The sequence below is a fragment of the Limanda limanda genome, chromosome 14 (genome assembly GCF_963576545.1).
Source record: "Limanda limanda chromosome 14, fLimLim1.1, whole genome shotgun sequence".
Taxonomy (NCBI): Eukaryota; Metazoa; Chordata; class Actinopteri; order Pleuronectiformes; family Pleuronectidae; genus Limanda; species Limanda limanda.
Window position 1 is genome coordinate 7,840,533 of NC_083649.1, and position 19,962 is coordinate 7,860,494.

Here is a 19,962-nt window from a genome sequence, read left to right on the forward strand (position 1 = left end):
TGCAGGCTCTTTGCTAAATGTTAGTTTAGAAACGTTCCAGTTATCAATTCTGTCTTTATTTAGAATAATACACCATTCAAATCTAATAGTAGATACAACAATCTTAAGAAGTGATATTTTATAAGCTTTTATATTTTGTACCTTCCTGCGGTACACAGAACATTCAGTCCTAATTTAAAGCGGAACCAATGTTCTTGCACGGAACCTGTTGATCGTCGCACCCTCCTCCGGTGTCACCGTGACATCTGTCCGACGGGCAACGAAGCATGAACTCGTCGATGTGAAGAATCGCTCGTTGTTTCTTCTTCTTTCGTTAGATGGATGTTTGCTGAGTGAAGCTAATTGAACATGAAGGTTAAAGTAGCGTCGTGGATCTCTGCTGTGATGTTAGTGACGGCTGCAGGTGAGATCTAATTTAAAAGGCTTTAATCGACATATGCCACTGATCATGATTCAAAGTGAACTTCCTTCCTGACCCAGCAGCAGCAGAGATGGTGACTCTACCAGGAGGACAGATGTTGATGGGAACCACAGCAGCTGATGGGAGGGATGGAGAATCCAACACCAAGGAGGTCGAGCTCAAACCTTTTCAAATGGACCAGTTTCCTGTCACCAACTCTGACTTCAGGTGATCAAACCTCAAACCTCAAAACCTCAAACCTCAGCTCACAGCGACAGGAACGATAAGTCCAGTGTTAACTAGGGATGGGGGGGGAAATCGATTCAGTTACAAATCGCGATTCTTGATTTTTTTAAAATTTTTGTTTAAACATATTTATTGGTTTATACCTTGGGGGATATATTGGGGGAGCAACATCAGCCCAGAGCAAGTTGACCAGCTCTTGTTTTTGCACAAGAATCTAAACATACCCAAGCACTAGCTTTGTATCGCCTACATGCAAACAACAATAGCCTACTTTTTGTTGATTTCAAAGTTTATATTTTAAGTAAACTTTTATTCATTCTATTTAATTTACCTTTTATTTATTGTTTAAAAGTAGCCTAAGTGGCATACATTTCTTAATCTGTCAGTTTGTGTGCAGTTGACAGGGGCTATACAATAATAGGGCACATTTTTATTTATTTTCTCTATTTGCTGCCCGGCAGTCATTAAGTTAATGTTAATAATTGACATAAAACTTGTAAAGCTCTAAGTGAATTTGACTGTGTTGTATTTGAAGGTATGATTCAACATTTTTCCATGGTCCAGTATTTTAAAAAAAAATAACCAAAAGAAATCCCAGGAAATCAAAATATCGAATCGCAATACTTACATAATCGCAATACCCACAAAAATCGCAATACATATCGTATTGCCACCTAAGTATCGTGATAGTATCGTATCGGGAGGTCCCTGCTGATTCCCCTCCCTAGTGTTAACATCCTTGTTTCTCCACAGAGACTTTGTCCGAGCACAGAAGTACAGAACCGAGGCCGAGACGTTCGGCTGGAGCTTCGTGTTTCAAGACTTTGTGACTGAGGAGCTGAAGAGTAAAGTCACACAGAAAATTGAGGTACTGGGATGATACATACATAATTTGAAACTAGAATGGCTCATAAGGCCCAACAGTCGCTTTAAATCCAATCAAGGAAATTAGTTCCCTAAATGAGCCTTTTTTAAATCATTGTTCTCCATGGAATCGATGACGAAGTGTCTCAGCTTTAATTTGAGTAGATTTACATGTATGGTTTATTAAATATTAGGGTTTTTTAATTTATTTGACTTCATGTGCATCTGTCCAGTTATATTTGAAACCCGAAATGTTGGGCTGTATCTTTCAACAAACCCTGATCTAATTTATCTTTCTAACACATACACAACCATGTCACTGACTTCCACTCTTCTGTTTCCCCCCCAGTCTGCCCCCTGGTGGATGCCTGTCGAGCGGGTGTTCTGGAGACAGGTGAGGTCCATTGTTTTGCCTCATTTTCTATTTTTCCCACCATTTTCTGTGATCGCGCCTCAATCTGCCCCCGCCCCCCCCCGGCTGATTCTCTGCTGCTCAGCCTGCAGGACCCGGGTCGGGTATTCGGGAGCGCCTGGACTTCCCGGTGGTTCAGGTGAGCTGGAACGATGCTCAGGCCTTCTGCCGCTGGAAGGATAAGAGACTGCCAACGGAGGAGGAGTGGGAGTGGGCTGCTCGTGGGGGGCTGCAAGGTACACTTCCCACAGGAAACTTAGATTTGCTATTCATTTAACAGAGTAAATACAATTTTGTATTATACATTGATTCTGTCCTCTCACCTCCTTCCCGCCTGTTGTGCTTCAGGTCGAACTTATCCGTGGGGAAACAAGTTCCAGGCCAACAGAACCAACCTGTGGCAGGTCAGCCCACTACAGTTATACATAGGGAATCAGCATTGGCAGAGTGTGTATATATATTAGATGCTCTTGTGTGATCTCTACCCAACAAATCACCTTTTGAATCTCAATTGAAGCATGTGCATGTTGCATTTTGCACTACTGCAAAAATTGAACATTCATCTGTAAAGATATATATTTAGATGTATATATTTTATTTTCTATTTTAAATTTTTGATATTCTATTTCATTGTTATTCTATTTTATTCTTTTTTATTCTATTTTATACTATTTCTATTTTTATTTAATTATTTGGGTTGAAATGACTGAGCATTGCTTAAAGAGAGCCTGTGACCCAAGTATTTCATTTACAGTGACTGCTTCATGCTATCTCTGTTCATTTGACAATAAAAAATCTTGAATCTTGAAGCTTGAATGTGAAATGAATATAAACTTTGCACAAAGTAACTAGTGTGTTTTCTGTGTGGTTCAGGGATCCTTTCCAGATGGAGACACTGCGGAGGATGGATATCACGGCATTTCACCGGTCACTGCATTTCCTCCTCAGAACAGCTATGGTAACTGTGCCTTTATTAAAATAGATGATGTTACAGAACTGTTGTAACAAATGTAGATGATTAAGTTGTGAGCAATAGACTGAAAGAGATGTTAAAGAAATGTATGAAAAACAAATGATATCTGGTTATTATAACAATATTATAACAACTCAGTTGATTCTCCCTGCAGGACTTTATGACATGATGGGAAACGCGTGGGAATGGACATCAACACCTTTTCCCGGAACGAGTCCGACGTTTGTGCTGCGCGGTGCGTCCTGGATCGACACGGTGGACGGCTCAGCCAATCACAAGGCTCGAATCACAACCAGGTGGGTTCTTTTAACAGTGTATCTGAGATCTCCCAGCCTGCAGCTGTACTGGGTGACTGATGGTTGTGATGGTGTGTCCTGCAGGATGGGCAACACTCCTGACTCGGCCTCTGATAACCTGGGATTCAGGTGTGCTGCCGACCACGCACAGGAACAAGGGAAGAAACAAGACAAAGCCGAGCTGTAGGAGCAGGAATTCAAATTCTGATTTATGGATCTAATGACTTTCAAGCTGAGAAACAGCAACAAAAGGTGACAGGACCAATAAACACTTCAGACATTTTCCAACATGAACTTGCTCATTGTGAGTTTTCCTGCTGTAATCTCACTTGGACTCACTGTGATATTTGCTGGATATTTTACAAGGGGTCTGGCAGGAAAAATATCCTTTATCATTTACTATAGTGTGATAATAAACTGTATTTCTCCCGTGGAGAACATCGATTTTTTTGAATACAAACACACTGATGCATAATATCAAGCAATAAATAATTTTCCAAAAACGTCACTCCTCACTGTTTTTATTCTGTAGTGGTGCTAACTTCAAAATACAAATCTCTGCTGCTGAGACGTTTAAAGGAATTGGTGAAAGCACTTGAATGGATGAACTGGGACACTGGGACGATGGTGGTCCTCCTCCACATCCTGGGATCTGTCTCTTGTTGGGGTCTTTTTATGTGACTGGAGAGTAAATTGGATTCTGTTGCTTTGCTGAAAGCCTGGTCTAATCCCGTCTTTGTCTTTCTGTTTACCTCCGTGTCACGTGTCGCCCGCTCACGGCTCGTTAGCCCTGATTCTGTTTAATAACACCTCGGACATTTCCCCAGGGCTTTGTTCAAGTATCAAGTAACTGAGAAAAGCCAAGCCTTTATTTATCTGCTTATGAAAAGATCAAATAGTTTTGAGCCGAACACACAGGCAGTAAAACTGAGAGAAGTTTGTGGTTGTGGACACTGAATAATCTTTTCATTTTAAATATTTACACTTGCCAGAACCAGGACTGTCTGTTTCTTTCTGGAGGACAGTAATTTAACATAACTAGTTTGTATATCATACAGAATTTGGATTACTACTTCATATCAAGCCGCACAATTCTCTTTGCTTCTCCGCTGCATCTGAGCAGCCTCCGGGCGTGAAGAACTCCTTCACTGGCTGATGCAATGTGAGAAAGTTTCTCAACAACAAGGTTCATTCACAAGACAAAGAGACTCTTAAAAAGACAGTTTAAGAGTAAAATAAATGCAAACCACAAGTTGCAATAGAATACGACAAACTGTTGAACTCATTGTTTAGAATATATAAATCAACTGGTTTTGTTTTTTAATTATCTTTTTGATATATTTTCCATCTCCGTCTATTTAAGAATTAAATGATTACTGAAAGAATGAAACAGTTTCATTAAGAGTAAAATAAATGCAAATCACAAGTTGCAATATAATACGACAAACTGTTGAACTCATTGTTTAGAATATATAAATCAACTGGTTTTGTTTTTTTAATTATCTCTTTGATATATTTTCCATCTCCGTCTGTGTAATAATTAAATGATTACTGAAAGAATGAAGCGGTCTCATTCCAGTGGTTTTAATAAAGGCTGTGAAGGTTTGAGACTAAATTACTCGTTGCACGTGTTTTAGTACCTGAAGAATAATTATATATAATAGATGGGATCCAATAATCCTGGAACATGCTGTTGTTTGACCTATTTTGATGTAAAGTATTCCAACGTGACGGAGCAACAATCGACAGTGAAGAGTCCACCTGCCTGAGTCGTAATGAAGCAGTGACCCACTTCCAATTCTGGTAAATGGCTGCAAGACGGACGTGAGAAGGAAAACTTGTTCTGCTGCATCAATACCAAAAACCAAGAGTGTAATTAAAGGTTGTTAAGTTAAATAACAGCATGTGTACAGCCGGGTGGGGGGTGGGGGGGAAAACGTGAGAGGAGCCGGTTCTAACGTGACCTGACATCTTCAAACTGGTTGAACATCACGTTGTGTATCATCATCTCTGAAATAAGGAAAGAACAACTTGATAATAGTGGTGGATGTTAGTTATTGTACCTCGGCCACAGATTTTAAAACAACTCCCATCTGCCTTCAACTTATTTTGCCAAAACAAGACATGAGCCAGTGAAAGAAGAACAAAAAATAGACAAAAAAAATTAATTAATTAATTTGATGATGATGAAAAGGGCTATTTCTGTATTTCTGCATTCATGATCTCTGGCAAAGAGCTTGTGTTTTCACCTGTGTTTGTTTTTTGGGATTTCCATGATAGTTAATGGGGGATGACCAAAGGAAGAACCCATTGTATGTCAGTCTGAATCGGAGCCGGATTCAAGGATTTATCTTCTAAGATTAAGATACATTTATTTGTCCCAAACACATGCACAGACATGCACAAGCACACTCATGCAAGGAGGGAAATTGAACCTCTGCTTTTAACCCATCTGGTGCAGGACACACAGAGCAGTGAGCAGCCATGTACGGCGCCCGGGGAGCAGATGTTGGGGGAGTAAGGTGCCTTGCTCAGGGGCACTAGACAGGGTAGGGAGAATCCTCTTGGATTTTTGGACAGATCAATCCAAGTTCGTCTTTTTGTTGTTTCTCCGTGGAGTCAAACCAGAGACGAACCAGAGACCTTTTCTGCCCATAGTCCAAGTTTCTGCCACTAGTCCACCGCCTCTCTTTCTTAAACATTGAGAGATGAGGGATGTTTCTCATCAACATTTTCTGTTGAGAATAATTCATGGATCTTATTTCCGGCAGGTTAAGGGGACTCATAATTATCAATGTTGGGAAGTTTGTTGAAGATCCAAATAGAAATCTGGATCTAGTGAATTTAAATGTGTTTTCATAAGGGAACTGTTGGGCCTTTGTTTACAGATCCAGGAATTTTCCTTCACTCTCCCTGACATAGTCACATTGGGTGATTGCATTTCTGATCATTTTTTTGTGGATCTTGTTGAAAAAAACTTTATTTAGGGAACAGATTTCTATGAGTGTTTGTAATTTGGGGCAGCTTGATTGACTGTTGGACCTTGTTGGAGATTTGGGTTACACAAATATCACAGACAACAACACACAAGGACAAAACACATGACGCACAACCCCAATGAAAAGTTGTGTTATTTAACTTTTTGTCCTTCATTGTAATAACTTCTAAAATAGGATGTGTATGTGTGTCAGTGGCTCATGTCCTGACATGTAGGAGGTCTGTCACCCCAGATGACCGAACAATGACAATGTCAGGTCTTGTCACCAGAGCCTTTCAATCAGCTGTGTGGTTTTGACTTTTATTTTGAAGAGTCAGGACTAATTGTCCTCTCACCTTTGACACTGAGTATAAATATAATGTTTGTCTGTTTTCTCTGTTCATCTCCAGCCCTGTGCTTTGTGTGTTTACGCTTCTTAATTGAACATGCCGTCTAAATCAGGTATCAGGTGCGTCAAGCCGTGACAATTCGATTGTCATAAAAGATTATAAATAAAACCCCCGCACCTTTGTTGCCATGCCGCTCTGGTATGTTTACACGTCACATGTTTGTGGAGTGACTCAAAAGGAGGAAGGAAGCCAGGCCCACACCAAGCCACGGCCTCCTCCTGTGACATCACATCATGCCATGCAGCTCTGAAGACGCACGCAGGTCAGGAAAAACCCGTTTGGACACATTCAGTCAGTCGTCACCCTCCCTCCAGGCTGCTCCTCTTGTCCTCCTCTGCCTTGTTTGTTTAAGTATCCACCCTGCACTGCAGATGGTTTGATTGACTTCTACCCGGCAGACCATGGACTTCTCTCAGTCGTTCTCAGCCCTCAACGAGAAGCTGAAACCTCGAGTCACCAGCAGCGAGCAGCTCTACTCGTCCCTGAACAGAGTGGAGGACAGACAGATGGGCTCACTCGGGATCAGAACATCCTACCGACCCACAGTTCTGCCCGCTGATCCGAAAGGTTTAGTGATCATGACGGAGCCACAGGATCCAGCGGAGGCAGAGCAGGAGGATCTGGTGTCTGACGACCTGGGAGAGGGGAACCGTGCAGACATGCGGCTCAACACGTGCCTCATCGGTGAGCTGAATCTGAAAGATGTGGGCGATGAGGAGCTGGCTGACGAGGACAGCAGCTCCACACAGTCTGAGGAGAAGGACAGTCAAGGGGAGCTGACCACAGAGGGGACCACCAACTCCCCAGGGTCCAGATCCTCACAGATGAGCTTCGTCGATGGGACTTTACCAGACCTGCTGAACAGCGGCAAACCTCTGAGCAGACGCAGGACACTGGGACATGTCTCAGCCACGGTAGGACAGCAGTCTTCCAATGTCAAAATAAGAGAGAGAGATTGCATGCACATAAATGTACCAAGCTGAGGGTGAATGTGATTATTATTTCTATGAATGCATTCACTTCTGCAGTGCTGAGCAACAACCTCTCAGCCGGTACAACTGGATTTCCCCTCCACAGTTTCACCCTGGAATCTAGATAAAGCAGTTTCTATTGACACTCTGCAAAACAAACTGCCGAGGTTGTGCTTTTGTCCGTGAGGGCATGCATTTACCCGCGCTGCGAACACAAGTGGTGCTGTAGTTTGTTTACATGTTGTGATGCTTGTTGTGTGTGCAGCTGACCGAGGTGCGCAGAGAAGTGGAGCTGTCCCGCAGGCGGAGCATCAAGCTGAAGGCTCAGGTGGACAAACTGCATGAGAACAGGTCAGGGAGAGGCTGGAGTCAAGGCAGAGAGAGGGTAAGGGTCTCACACACACACACACACAAACGTGTCTCCATGACGTCAGAGGGTTAAACTCTGCCTAAACCAAACCTCAGACAAACCCTAACCTTTAAACACATCCTCAACTTAAAGTATGAATAACATTATAATAATGTATCAGATTTAGGCCCCAACAACATGAGTAATACCTGGACAACACCTACAACACACACACGCACACACACACACTGGATTGTTGTAAATTATCTCTGTTGGTTTCTGTCCCAGGTCACAGAGGAGATCCTGTCCGCTGTGCGGCTGCTGAACTCGCTCACGGAGCAGAAGTCCAGCCCCCCCGAGCCGACTCCGAGGGACAACGGCCTGGACAGTGCCCTGATCCAGCTGCAGAATGTGGCCAGAAGTCTGGCAATCAGCCACACCAAGCAGGTCAGGCCAACTCCCACCTCACCCTCACCATTTCCCTGCAATCTCAGTCTTAGGGGATTTCAGCGAGACTGTCACGCAGAGGAATGTTTGCTTTGCACGGAACTAGTTGTTCTCACACGGAGCAGGGGACAAAGGTCGATACTCCTTGAGATGGACAAGTCTTCAGTTGTTATACAAAATCTGAATCTATTAACTTGATAGTGTAGCGGCCTTATTTCAAGATGCTTTCATGACTTCATTATGTAGTAGAAAATGAACTAAGCATGGTTGACAAAGTATTTTGTATTTGGACAGTAAGTGTTTGAAGCCTTGTCAAGAGACTTTTACGACTTGTATTTACATACAACAAATGTTTGATGACTCGAGCTGTTTTATGGTCGGAACTGTTTATGACGTGAATACAGTGAGACCTTTTGCGACTTAATTACCCATCATAGAAAGGAGTGTATGTCTTCTTATCACCTATGGAAACACATGTGAATCAGCTGTTGTGTTTAGATTCCTCTCCTATGGAACCTGTCTGGATTGGTTCAGAGAGAAAGCCCTCAGTCCTCCTATAAAAGACCCTTGTATTTGACTGTTCTGCATCTTCACTCTGAGTTCTTTGGGACTCCCTGTGTTGATCCTTTCTGCAGAAAGCCCCTTATTAAATACACGTAGATAACTTTGTTGTTTCCAGCCTCTTGTAACTCCAGATTTCCATCACAATTATCAGGAAGGTAGTTAAATACCAGAAGCCTTAAAAGAAGCCTTGAAGCGCGTCTGTTGATGTTAACAAACATGTGACAGACACCTGCGTTCTCAGAATTAATCCTTCCTCATTGTTTCCCTGAATCACTGATGTCTCCACTCTCAGCTATGTGGTCTGACAAGTTCACGAGGGACAGTATCTGTGATCTAAGCCTTTCTGGTATTTAAAGCAGGTTTTTTTGGAGTTCTGAAAAAGTCACGAGGTGTGTGAGCGATGGAGGGACTAGATATGAGATAATAGAGGTTTCAGTTCCGTGAGGTTAAAGTTTGGGACAAAACCTAACCGGCGTCCTCTGCTTGCTCGTCCCTTCAGGGCTTCAGATCTGGAGGAGGAAGAGGAGGAGAGGACAGTGCCATTCTTGAGCAGGCGCTGCGGGACAGAGACGACGCCATGGAGAAGTGAGTACACAGTCATCTGCTCTAAATACCAGATGAGTCAAGATTTAAGGGGGGTAAAAAGGAAGTTGAAAGATGCGAATTTATTTTGAGCAATGTGTCATTCTCTCCGTTTCCGCTACTCAGGAAGAAGATGATGGAGGCCGAGCTGCTGCGGAGCAAGACGGAGATGATGCTGCTGAACAACCAGCTGCTGGAGGCCGTGCAGAAACGTCTGGAGCTGTCGCTGGAGGTCGACGCCTGGAAGGTAAACCCGACTCCAGTTCAGCCTCGTTCAGATAAAACATCCATGTCTGACAAGACTGTAGTGAAGACATTTGATGAAAGGGATCAAATGTATTTCATGATATAAAGCATTGGAATTCTTGAGTTATGGCCCAAACTGACACGGTGGTAAAGTGGTTAACGTTGTCGCCTCACAGCCAGATTGTTCCTGGTTCGAGGGTCTCATGATCTCCCTGTGTCTGTGGAGGGTTTCTCCGGCCTCCTCCCACAGTCCAAAGACATAGAGAACTGGGGTTAGCTGGAGTGGAGACTCGAACTTGTCTGAATGGTTGTTTGTCTCTGATTGTTGTGTGTCTGTGATTCGCTGGCGACCTGCCCAGGGCGTTCCCCGCCTCTCGTTCGATCTCAGCTGTGATTGGCTCCTCCCATAACCTCAAAGAATAAGCGGTATATAGATAATGAATGGTCGGTCAAACATGTGTTTTGTTAGGTCACAGAGATGTTGACCTTTGACCTCCAGATTCGAATCAGTGTTTGTGCCAAATTTAAAGATATTCATGGGGCCTTCGCCTCCACCCCGGCCCTTTGCTACATGTCTTCCCCCATTTCACACTTTCACTTTCTTGTCTATAGAGGCCAAATACCCGCCCTCACTAACAGAGATATTGCGATCATGAGAATGGGATGGATGGGCGGATAAAAGGCCTCCAGCCAAAGGTGTTGCCGGGCGGAGGCATAACAACACACAAATAAAGTAACAGAGAGGTGTGCACTGAGCGATAGAGTCGATTGGAACATTTGAACATGTTAGTCTAGAGAAGTTAGGACACAAACACTTGTGAAAAGGACAGTGCTAATTACACGTTTCTTTCAGAACCTGGAATGTGTAAAACACACACACACACACACACACTACAATTAAAATTCTCAAACATTACATCCAGAACTTGCGGTGTGTCAACTCAAGGCAGCTGGAATCCTTAGACATTGTTTTGGCCTCGGGCTCATGCACATGTTCTTCTGCCGAACGCCGCGCTCATTTTCATTGCTTAACTGGCACCATGTAATTTTACTTGTGAGTACTGTAGAGGCTGCTTCAGATTTAAACTAGTTTACCTTTTAAAAATACAAGACCCTACACAAGACCTACAAGACCGGTTTTATGACAAAGTTTGCATAAGAAAACCCCTATTCTTTAAAATTTGTTGTACAATTGAAGACTTCAATTTATATTTGGATCAAACAGACCTAAGGAATCAGGTCACTCTTTATCCCCCTATTAATTTTTGTACCATCCCTTGTGCCTCATCATCACTTTTTTCTCAAGAATCTACATTCTACGTGATCTGACGTCCTTTTCTTTTCTCACCACAGGAGGATGTTCAGCGGATCCTCCAGCAGCAGGTGCAGAGTCAGCAGCAGGCGGAGCAGTCCCAGAGGAAGCAGTCCCGAACCCTGGGCATCCTGAGGAGAAGCCGACCACTCGCCCAGCGGCCGACCATTGTCCCTCCGTCTGCGTTCACGCCTCACACAACCAACACAAGCCAAATCTTCATCCCCAGAGCTCTGGAGCCGCCTGCTCCGGCTCCCAGCACGGCTTCTCCGAGCAGCACTCGTCACAACTGGATGGACAAGCTGAGGAGAGGCAAGACCACTCGAGACGCAGCGGGACAGGACTCAGACCGGGGCAATGACGACGGGTTCCAGGCCGTGTGTCTCGATTGAAACAGAGATGAGTCGGTACATTCACTCTGATACACACAACTGTGGTGTCTGACATTTGACTCTTCCTCCAGTCACAGATGTGTTCTGTGTGTGTGCAGCCGTCTGAAGGGGGAAAGTTTCTCTCTGCTCACTTTATATCTGAGTGTCAGACGAGCAGCACTCTGTGAACACTCTAGAAGTGTGATGTGGAAACTTAAAGCTGCAAACACACATGGACACAGAGCTTCCATAACCTTTTGAGACGAGCAATATTTACATTTTCATGGATTGTGGATTTTTTGTATTGAACATTTTAAAAGAAGTAAGAGAAACATTATCCGGCACAAACTATAGTTTTTCTGGGAGCACACGCTTTGGATCTTTGACTAATGTAATTTATATATTTGAAATGTGCCATGTATCTGTTTATACTTGAACGCTTTACACTATCTCCTGAATACTGTTGTGCTGTATTGTAAAGGAATGTCTCAGTGACACTGCAGTTTAATTAGTAAAGAACTGTCAACACATCAACTCTAATCCTTCGTTTCTGCACCTTCGCCTGCTGCATTTTCAATATTCAAAAGAAGAAAATAAACTTTGTTGCAGATGTTTGCCATTTTATTGTATAATATCATTTTGTACATTTATGATAATATATACATACATATATATATGCATATATAATCCACTCCTATATGCATCTTGTACATAATAAAATGTATATATGCCATAATGTGAAACAAACAGACGTACATAGCACAGCAAAGTCACAGCTGATGACAACAGAGAAGGCATGCGCACAGCAAAACGATTTACAATCCTAAACACACGATTACAGTCTTCAAACTGTTTCTTGTGTTACTGAATTAATTTGTTTTCCTATATTGCTGACACGAGTTCCTCTTTCATATGTTCTCGTCCCACTTTAACGCTACAGACGCTGAAGCAGGACGCGCATTCAAATGTCAGTACACCCGTCGCCCCCCCACTGCTGCGGCTGAGGGGGGTGAGTGGAGTGTTTCTCCACTACCTGGAGCTTTATAAAAAGAAATGAAGATTTGCACTCAACGTCATTCGGATGATTCAAAGCCCATTAGACTTTCATATTCACATTAAACATCAACTGCAGTAAACGTCTAACTTGGTGAAGGGGTACACCCTCACTTGTTAAGACTTTCTTGTGAGAAATTCACACACAACTGGCAACCCGGCTGCCAATCTCAAGCCTGATAGTTAACATCGTAAAATAAAATGTTCTCTCTTTATCAAGTTTTTCAGAAATGGAAAAAATAGCTCTCGACAAAAGAGGCACGCACAAATTTACAACACCCTGCTTATTCATTCTGATGGCAGTTTTACTACTGGACTGTACGGTTCAAAACAAATGAAACAGAAGAGACGAACACTGTCAGGATTATATAACGACGGACATAGTTGCAGCATATATCTGTGGGATATGACCCATATAGCTTTGCGCCTTAGTTGTAAAGATAACGAGAGATACAGTTAATAAATCAGAAAAAGATGTTTCATCAAAACACGGATCGGACTGAACAAATACTGACACAACAACTTTACCACAGCGTACCGCCACACAGACAGAATAGTACAAGAGTATAATAAGAAGCATATCCAGTTGTAACCTGAGATATTCAGGAAACAGATTGTAACATTGCTGCTTCTGAGCGTTTCAGCTTGGTTTTCATAGATGGTTACGTATCCGTTAAAAATATAACCAGTGCTCTTGATAAGCTCGAGTTGAGTCAGAGTAAGCGAACTGTAATATTCTCATCTCCCACATTCGGCAGACGCACATAGGAGCAGCATGAGTTTTGCTTTCTCCATCTTTAATCAAGAGTGTGGTCTTTCAGTTTGAGCTGAAGCTGGAGAGCAGGTAATCTAAACGCAAGCAGCGTATATTTGAGTGCGAGCGCTGGATTGAAATAAGTAAGTGCTGCTCTCAACCTAAAAGACCACACTCCTTAATAAGACAAGAAAAACCCCACAGAGGAGGTGGAAAAATCTAAAATCCGGTTCAAAATACTGAATATATCACCATAATTACATTTCTACAACAAAACATCATGTCTGTATTACAGCCTCATTGAAGAGCTGGATACTCCGGGCACATGATACCGAACTCCCCTTTCATCTCGCTCAAAGAAGAGCTCCTCAACCTTCTTATCCAACCGTTTCACTGCCGGTCCACTTCAGTCGTCCCACATTGTACTCGGTCTAAATCCTCTTTTCTTTTATACTGGCATAAATGAGTCAAAACAAAAGAAAGCACTGTGCAAATGAGAGTTTCTTTGGATTAGTATCACCTCCAAAACAGCCCCATTATGTTAAATATGTTAAATTCAACATACTTGTCTTCCTACGGATCTTAAAATCTAGACACCAGCCAATCTGGTAAGACTAAAGGTTTGCCTACATGACGCTACACTACACATCATTTGACTCTGGTGAAAGAACTGAGAGCTGTAAGAGAGCGAGCTTGGTCCAGTGGTTGAGGGTTTTAGCATCATCATCGATTCCGCTCGCTCTCGCTGAAGCTGCTGAATTCTCACCTTTCGTTTTCAGTGAGTGGACGCTCAGAGGCGCCAAGCGTTAACAGAAACCGTTCTGAGGTGTTGACGGGAGGCAGCTAGGACTGCAGGAAGGAGCTGATGGAGCTGATGAAGTCTAAGGGTTTATCCGCGTGGATCCAGTGGCTGGCGTCTGGGATGTACTGGATGTCAGCCATAGGGAACAGCCTCTGGATTTCTGGGTAATCGTCGGAGCTGGATCGAGGGCAAAGACAAGAAGGAGGAGGAAAGAGAATATCTGGTAAGACCAAGTGGTGTAATAAGGTTAAGGCTTATTTTATGATATGTAAGATACATCAAAATTAGAAGGTCTGAGGTGGTTTATACCTGATATAAGCAGAACTGGCTCCACCCAGAAACAGCGTGGGTCCCTCATAGACTGTGTCGAATGTGGGGAAACTCATGATGTCATCAAGGTGCTCCGAGATGGCCGACAAGTTGACCCTCCAAGCATAGTGTCCGTTCTGCTCCACCAGGTTAGTCAGCAGGAACTGACGCACTGAGTGCTCCTGATGGATGGAAAGACAGTTTTCGGGATCAGAGTTCGACTTAACAGATGTAATCAAATTTTTTATTATTAAAATGGTTCAAATGACTTTTTCACCCAATGTTTCACAAGCTTTGGCTTTATGTTCCATTGAATCAATGCTTTGGTTCATTATCCCCACAACAGTCCGTGGATAAGCTTTAAAAATGCTCTTACATGATTTGTTCAGTATCGAACTGCAGACAGGCAGTCAGTGACTAGCTCAAAACAAAAATGAGCTTTTAGCAGCTACAGAGTCACATTAACTTTACTTTGAGAAATTCACAGCCGTGTCAAATTATCACAACTTATTCTTGCTGCCCCCAGGGTGCCTATAAAATCAGCTTCAGCCAGTTTACATTCAGATACAGGAAAGATATTGTCAAAAAATCCAATTCCTGACTCATTTCAGACAAACTTGCATAGACATCTTTTACACTCAATCAAAAACTTTCCTGACCTTGACTAAACTGCGCAGCTGATCCTCAGCCATCCGCCTGGCGGTGGAGCGTGGGATGTCACTGGAGATCTTCACCTTCTGCAAGGCCTGGATGTAATAACGGAAGTTGGTCCGTGTGGTGGTCCGGGCTGGACTGATGTCCACAACCACCAGCCGCTCAACTAAACCAGGCTACAAGCACAGAGACACACAGATTGGGGTTAACAGGTATAGAAAGACAGACATAAAATGGACGCACGACATCTGTGTGTTGCATGGGGAGCAGCAGAGAATTATTAATTTCAGATTTGGCAAAGGTTAGGTGACATCCAGCGAGGGGACTGTAGCGTCGTGATTAATTCATGCTGACATTTCTCGACTGCTCACCTGTGTGATGGCCGTCGTCATGGCCGTCTTCCCTCCCATGCTGTGGCCAATGAGGACGCACTTCTCGATGTGCAGCTGGGAGAGGAGGTGTTTCAAATCGCCGGCCATCGCCTCATAGGTCAGCTCCGGGCTGTGAGGGCTGTTGCCATGGTTACGGGCATCTACAGTCAGCACCTAACTGGTCAAAGGACAGTTAGGACACTTGGAAAAGGGGGGAAGGAGGCAACAGGGTGGTGACAAAAAAACATTTGGCTGCGGCTCAGGAAAGTGACATAAGGAAACAAAAAGCTGTATTGTTCATGTGAGATGATGAGGTTCTTTAAGGAAGCAAAGTATCCTGAGTGACAGGGGGTTGTATCGAATGACTGGCAACACACAGACACACATACACACAACACGCTTTTGTTAGAGGGACATTCTCAGGCTGCTTCAGAACCAACTCAAACACAAAGGAGCATTGTTTTAGTTGTTACAACAGAACAGCATCAGGTGTCTTCATCGCTGCATTACCTTTCGGCCCGTGCGCTGAACCAAGGACTTGGCTATTGAGTGGAAGTTTGATTTGCTGCCAAAAAGGCCGTGAAGAAACACCAGGGGAGTGCTCTCTCCCTTCCCGTCAAAGACATCGTAGGTCAAGTTGACTGGGCTGTGGGAAATGAAACCAGAAAAACAAGTTGATTAATTCATCGCTCCCCGATTCTCCACGTCTGTGCTGTGAATTATGTCACAAGCTCAGAGGCACCAGTGACACGTCGAACTGGGAGAGAAACTGTGACAACTGATTTAATTCAGGAGTGAAAAACGAAGCTTCAGATCTCAGTGAAGAAAAATGTGCAGAACATATTAATAAGGGAGATACAAAGGGGGTTGATTCAAAGAGAAAAAGTGGCAGCATTGATCAACAATGTGAGTTATTTGGTCAGAAATATTTTTTCTCAACTAAAAGGACAAATTCAGAGTCAATTTTAAGAGTTTAAGCTAACAAATATTTACCCTTATAACCATTATCGTTGCTTTGGGATATATTGAACTAACTTGTTGTAGTTTTATCACATTGCTTTATGTCTTCTGTATATAACCACAAAGACAATTACCTTTATGATCAATGTGTGTATTGACACACAGATTACTATTTTCAGCTCTAGATTTCTGGCTGGTTCCACTGAGATGAATGGGGGCCGATTTCATTTTTTAGCCCCGGCCTCTTTAGGAGGTTAACCCGGCCCTGGTTTACCTAATACAAATGCACAGAACACTTAGCATACATGTAGCATAGCATAATCAATCTATACGTAACAGCATTGATGGATTTATAATTCAGCTCTAGATTACCAGCAGGTGCTATAGGTGTTACAGTAAATTATGAATTATCCTGTATGGTGGAGATGAATGGAGGGGGCCCAGTGACATTTCTTTAACCCCTGGCCCCCTCAGGAGGTTAATACGGCCATGTCTTACCTAATACGAATGAAATGTACACTTAGCACACATGTAGCATAGCATAAACAATCTATACGTCCCAGAACTCAACGCTTTATTTGTCTAAGTAATTGGTTTAGTTCGACAAAGGAAGCGTCCGTCGCGTTATCGATGTTCTCTGAGCTCGACTCATTCACCGGGAGATGCTAACCCAGCGTCTGAATGTCATTCACGTAACTCCGGGAAGTTACCGGGAAATAGAGACGGTACGACACGACGTCTGTTTCTAACGGTAAAACATTGTTATTAGGAGGAGGACACGGAGGGGGGTGTGGTGTCCGTCCGGCGCCGCGGCACCACGCTGCACCTCCGGCGGGCAGAGGGCATCGGTTAGCCGGGTAAGCTAGCCGGGAAGCTAGCTGGGGAGGAGGGGGGTACCTGGATGAGCTGGCGGTCCGCACCGGGAGAGCAGCCCCGCAGACGAGCTGCTGCTGCCCGGGGAAGAGCCGGCGCCACGCTCCGCCACCGCCAGGCGGCGCTCTCTGGATCAGGCGACACAACGCGGTCATGGCAGCTCCGGTACCGGCCGGTCCACACGCTTCATGAGGGGCTCAGAGGCGGAGGAGACCCGGTGTCCGGAGGGAGGAGGATGAGGATCCGCGGTGTCAACAGCTGATGGCGAGGCTGCGTGATGACGTAGCACGCACAGCACGTCGAGGGGGCTGAGGGCCCTGGGTTCGGTCTGTCAGGCTCCTGGTGTCAGGCGCCGTAAACTATACCTGAGAGATAATTAAACACACGATAGAGAGAGAGAGACGTCACCTTTGCAAGACATAAAGATTCCTTTGATCTTTGACCACTGTCACTGCAGGGGTGGAGTTCTTTGTTGACGGCTCAGCATCAGAGGATTCATGGTCCATGTATGTCCGTGATACAGAACATCGTGTTTTAATGGCGTGTAATCAAACTTTGACGCCAAGCCACGGTCACAAAATCCATCTTTGAGTTAGTTTGTATCTCCATCTTTTTGTGATGACACTCATCTCAATTTGAAGTTGATCTATAAGCCCTGGGACAAGTACCTCAAAGTAAAAATGTGGAATAATGCCAAAATGGCCAATAAATGCCAAATAGCAGGCTTCCTGGTGCGTTTTTCAAATTGAACCAGATCGATCAATGTGAACGCGTTCTGGGGGTCTCGGGGGGCACCGTTGAGCCATTTTGCCACGCCCATTTAAAATACCTCAAGAATACGTACATTTTCACCACTTTATAATTTACTGCAAATTTTGGTAAGAATTTGAGCATGTTAAAGCCCTCAAAAAGCCAATTAATTTGCCTGAATAATAATAATAATCCTTACAATTTAAATAGGGCCTCACTGTCTGTCAGTGCTCGGCCCTAATTAGTCTCAATTAATGTTCACTGGGGCTGAGGAAGTACATGGACTGATACATGAGGCTTATTATACAATATTAATCAATCAATAAACCAACCAACCAGGCAATTGAAACAGTATTACTGATAACCTCGCGTAATTAATGTAATTAATTTGAAGATAAAATATCATAGCATTTACTGATTGTACAGATAAGCTCATAAATAAATGTAGTGAATGTAGAAGAGTAAAGTAGAAATACTCAAGTTAAGTGTAAGTACATTTAAAAATGCATTTGGCCACCACTTGTGATTTAGTATTTAGAAATAGGTTGATCCTTCAGATATACAGCTGTACATGTATATACCCTCAATGAAAGCAGCCTATGTTAGAATACAGAACAATGAGCTGAAATTATGTATATTTTCCATAATCATATGCTCTGAAATATATTGAAGCCCATAGATTAAAAAAATGAAGATCCTGTTAAGCCGTTTTAGTGAGAAACTTGTTGAAAACAGTGACTTACTCATTATTGTGACTTACTAACTAACATAGTATTGTCAGCAATGACTGTGATCATCAGTTACTACTACTTTGAAAATATAAAATAATCCTTTCTTCATCCCACAATGGGGAGATTTGCTGTGGTGCAGTAACAGGGATAGCCAAAAAATAGGAAGCAAGCAAGAAATAAGTAAACATACAATATAAGAGCATTGAAGTATGAAATAGAAATATAATAGAGATGATATAAACAATTGAAACAGAATATATACAGTGGAATGCATTGCACATTAGCCATTTAATTCCATAGATAGGAGTATAAAATGGACAATTGATAATGTAAAGATATAATCAAAGACAGAAAGTCTCCAATCTTTCCTCTCATCACTTTTTAATTGATGTGTGAATCCTTGATCCCGTCTTTCCGCCCATAAATACGGAGGAGTATAGGTCATAGCGCCTCCCTGTGGAGAGATGGCCGCACAGCATCTGATCCAGTAGCAGCTCTGTCTCTAAATAAGCAGCAGATCTGAGACTCTTCACTTTACATCTTGTTCATCCAGAAATTTGTTTGTGAAGATGTTTCACTAGTTGAGGAGAAGCTTTTTTTGTGTTTGTATTGTTTTGTATCTTAAAGGGGCTCACTCTGCTTAAAGTCTGAGAAATAGAATGATTAGAACTGATTAGTTTGTTTGTTGTTGGTCTCGTGAAAGTGTTATTGTCTTGTATGTTAATTGATCTCTGGACTGTTTATTGTGTCATTCAGATCTTTTCTCACTACTTTATATTGTAATTCTGTGTGTTTACACACAGACATGTTTGTTAGTTCAACATGAAAAGTTTCTTTGTGGTTGAGGTTGATTCAACATTAAAGAAACGTTTCTACAGCGTCTTTACAAAAGAGTCTCTGAATCACTAAAGGTCAAGTTTTTACATTGAAGTAATAAATAATAAATATTGTGTGACTAGGCCTGCTGAGGATTTGAAAATCCACATAAATCTCCTCAGAAAAAGTTTTCTTTGTATCCTACAGTTCCTCAGTGTGTCAGAGTGGACCAGGATCTCGACCGTGCCCCTCTTCAGAGACCTGAAGTGGCTTCAGTCCCAGCAGGTTCTCCTCCGTCCTATATTCCTCCACCAGCAACTGCCCATCAACCAGACTCCACCAACAGAACAGCAGACTACAGCAGCAGAACTCCTGTAACCCGCAGCAAAGCCCGACTGTGTCCTGTCTGTCAGGCCTCCCCTTGATTACTTTTATTTTTCTCAACACAGTGATGTTCAATGTGACTGTC

At 43.1% G+C, this 19,962-nt stretch overlaps 3 protein-coding genes across 4 annotated transcripts; 2 read left to right on the plus strand and 1 right to left on the minus strand.

The window, feature by feature from the left end:
- The first annotated feature begins 244 nt into the window (after nt 1–244).
- On the plus strand, nt 245–3,694 carry sumf2 (sulfatase modifying factor 2). Of its 2 annotated transcripts, none has more exons than XM_061085800.1 (9): nt 245–403; nt 481–628; nt 1,400–1,514; nt 1,860–1,904; nt 2,008–2,158; nt 2,271–2,326; nt 2,796–2,880; nt 3,050–3,191; nt 3,276–3,694. In XM_061085800.1, exons 1-9 carry the CDS (start codon nt 349–351, stop codon nt 3,376–3,378), a joined length of 900 nt encoding a protein of 299 aa, XP_060941783.1. In that variant the 5' UTR covers nt 245–348; the 3' UTR covers nt 3,379–3,694. The 2 variants fall into 2 exon arrangements, with proteins under 2 accessions (XP_060941783.1, XP_060941784.1); XM_061085801.1 differs by having other exon boundaries at nt 484–628.
- A 3,156-nt stretch (nt 3,695–6,850) lies between these two features.
- bicdl2l (bicaudal-D-related protein 2-like) lies at nt 6,851–12,044 on the plus strand. Its single transcript, XM_061085287.1, has 6 exons — nt 6,851–7,492; nt 7,815–7,934; nt 8,187–8,345; nt 9,409–9,494; nt 9,618–9,738; nt 11,091–12,044. Exons 1-6 carry the CDS (start codon nt 6,980–6,982, stop codon nt 11,439–11,441), a joined length of 1,350 nt encoding a protein of 449 aa, XP_060941270.1. The 5' UTR covers nt 6,851–6,979; the 3' UTR covers nt 11,442–12,044.
- A 575-nt stretch (nt 12,045–12,619) lies between these two features.
- abhd11 (abhydrolase domain containing 11) lies at nt 12,620–17,430 on the minus strand. The gene is made up of 6 exons (XM_061085288.1): nt 17,221–17,430; nt 15,874–16,009; nt 15,364–15,537; nt 14,998–15,168; nt 14,339–14,520; nt 12,620–14,206 (listed from the first exon to the last, which is right to left on the minus strand). Exons 1-6 carry the CDS (start codon nt 17,349–17,351, stop codon nt 14,071–14,073), a joined length of 930 nt encoding a protein of 309 aa, XP_060941271.1. The 5' UTR covers nt 17,352–17,430; the 3' UTR covers nt 12,620–14,070.
- Nucleotides 17,431–19,962: the final 2,532 nt, after the last annotated feature.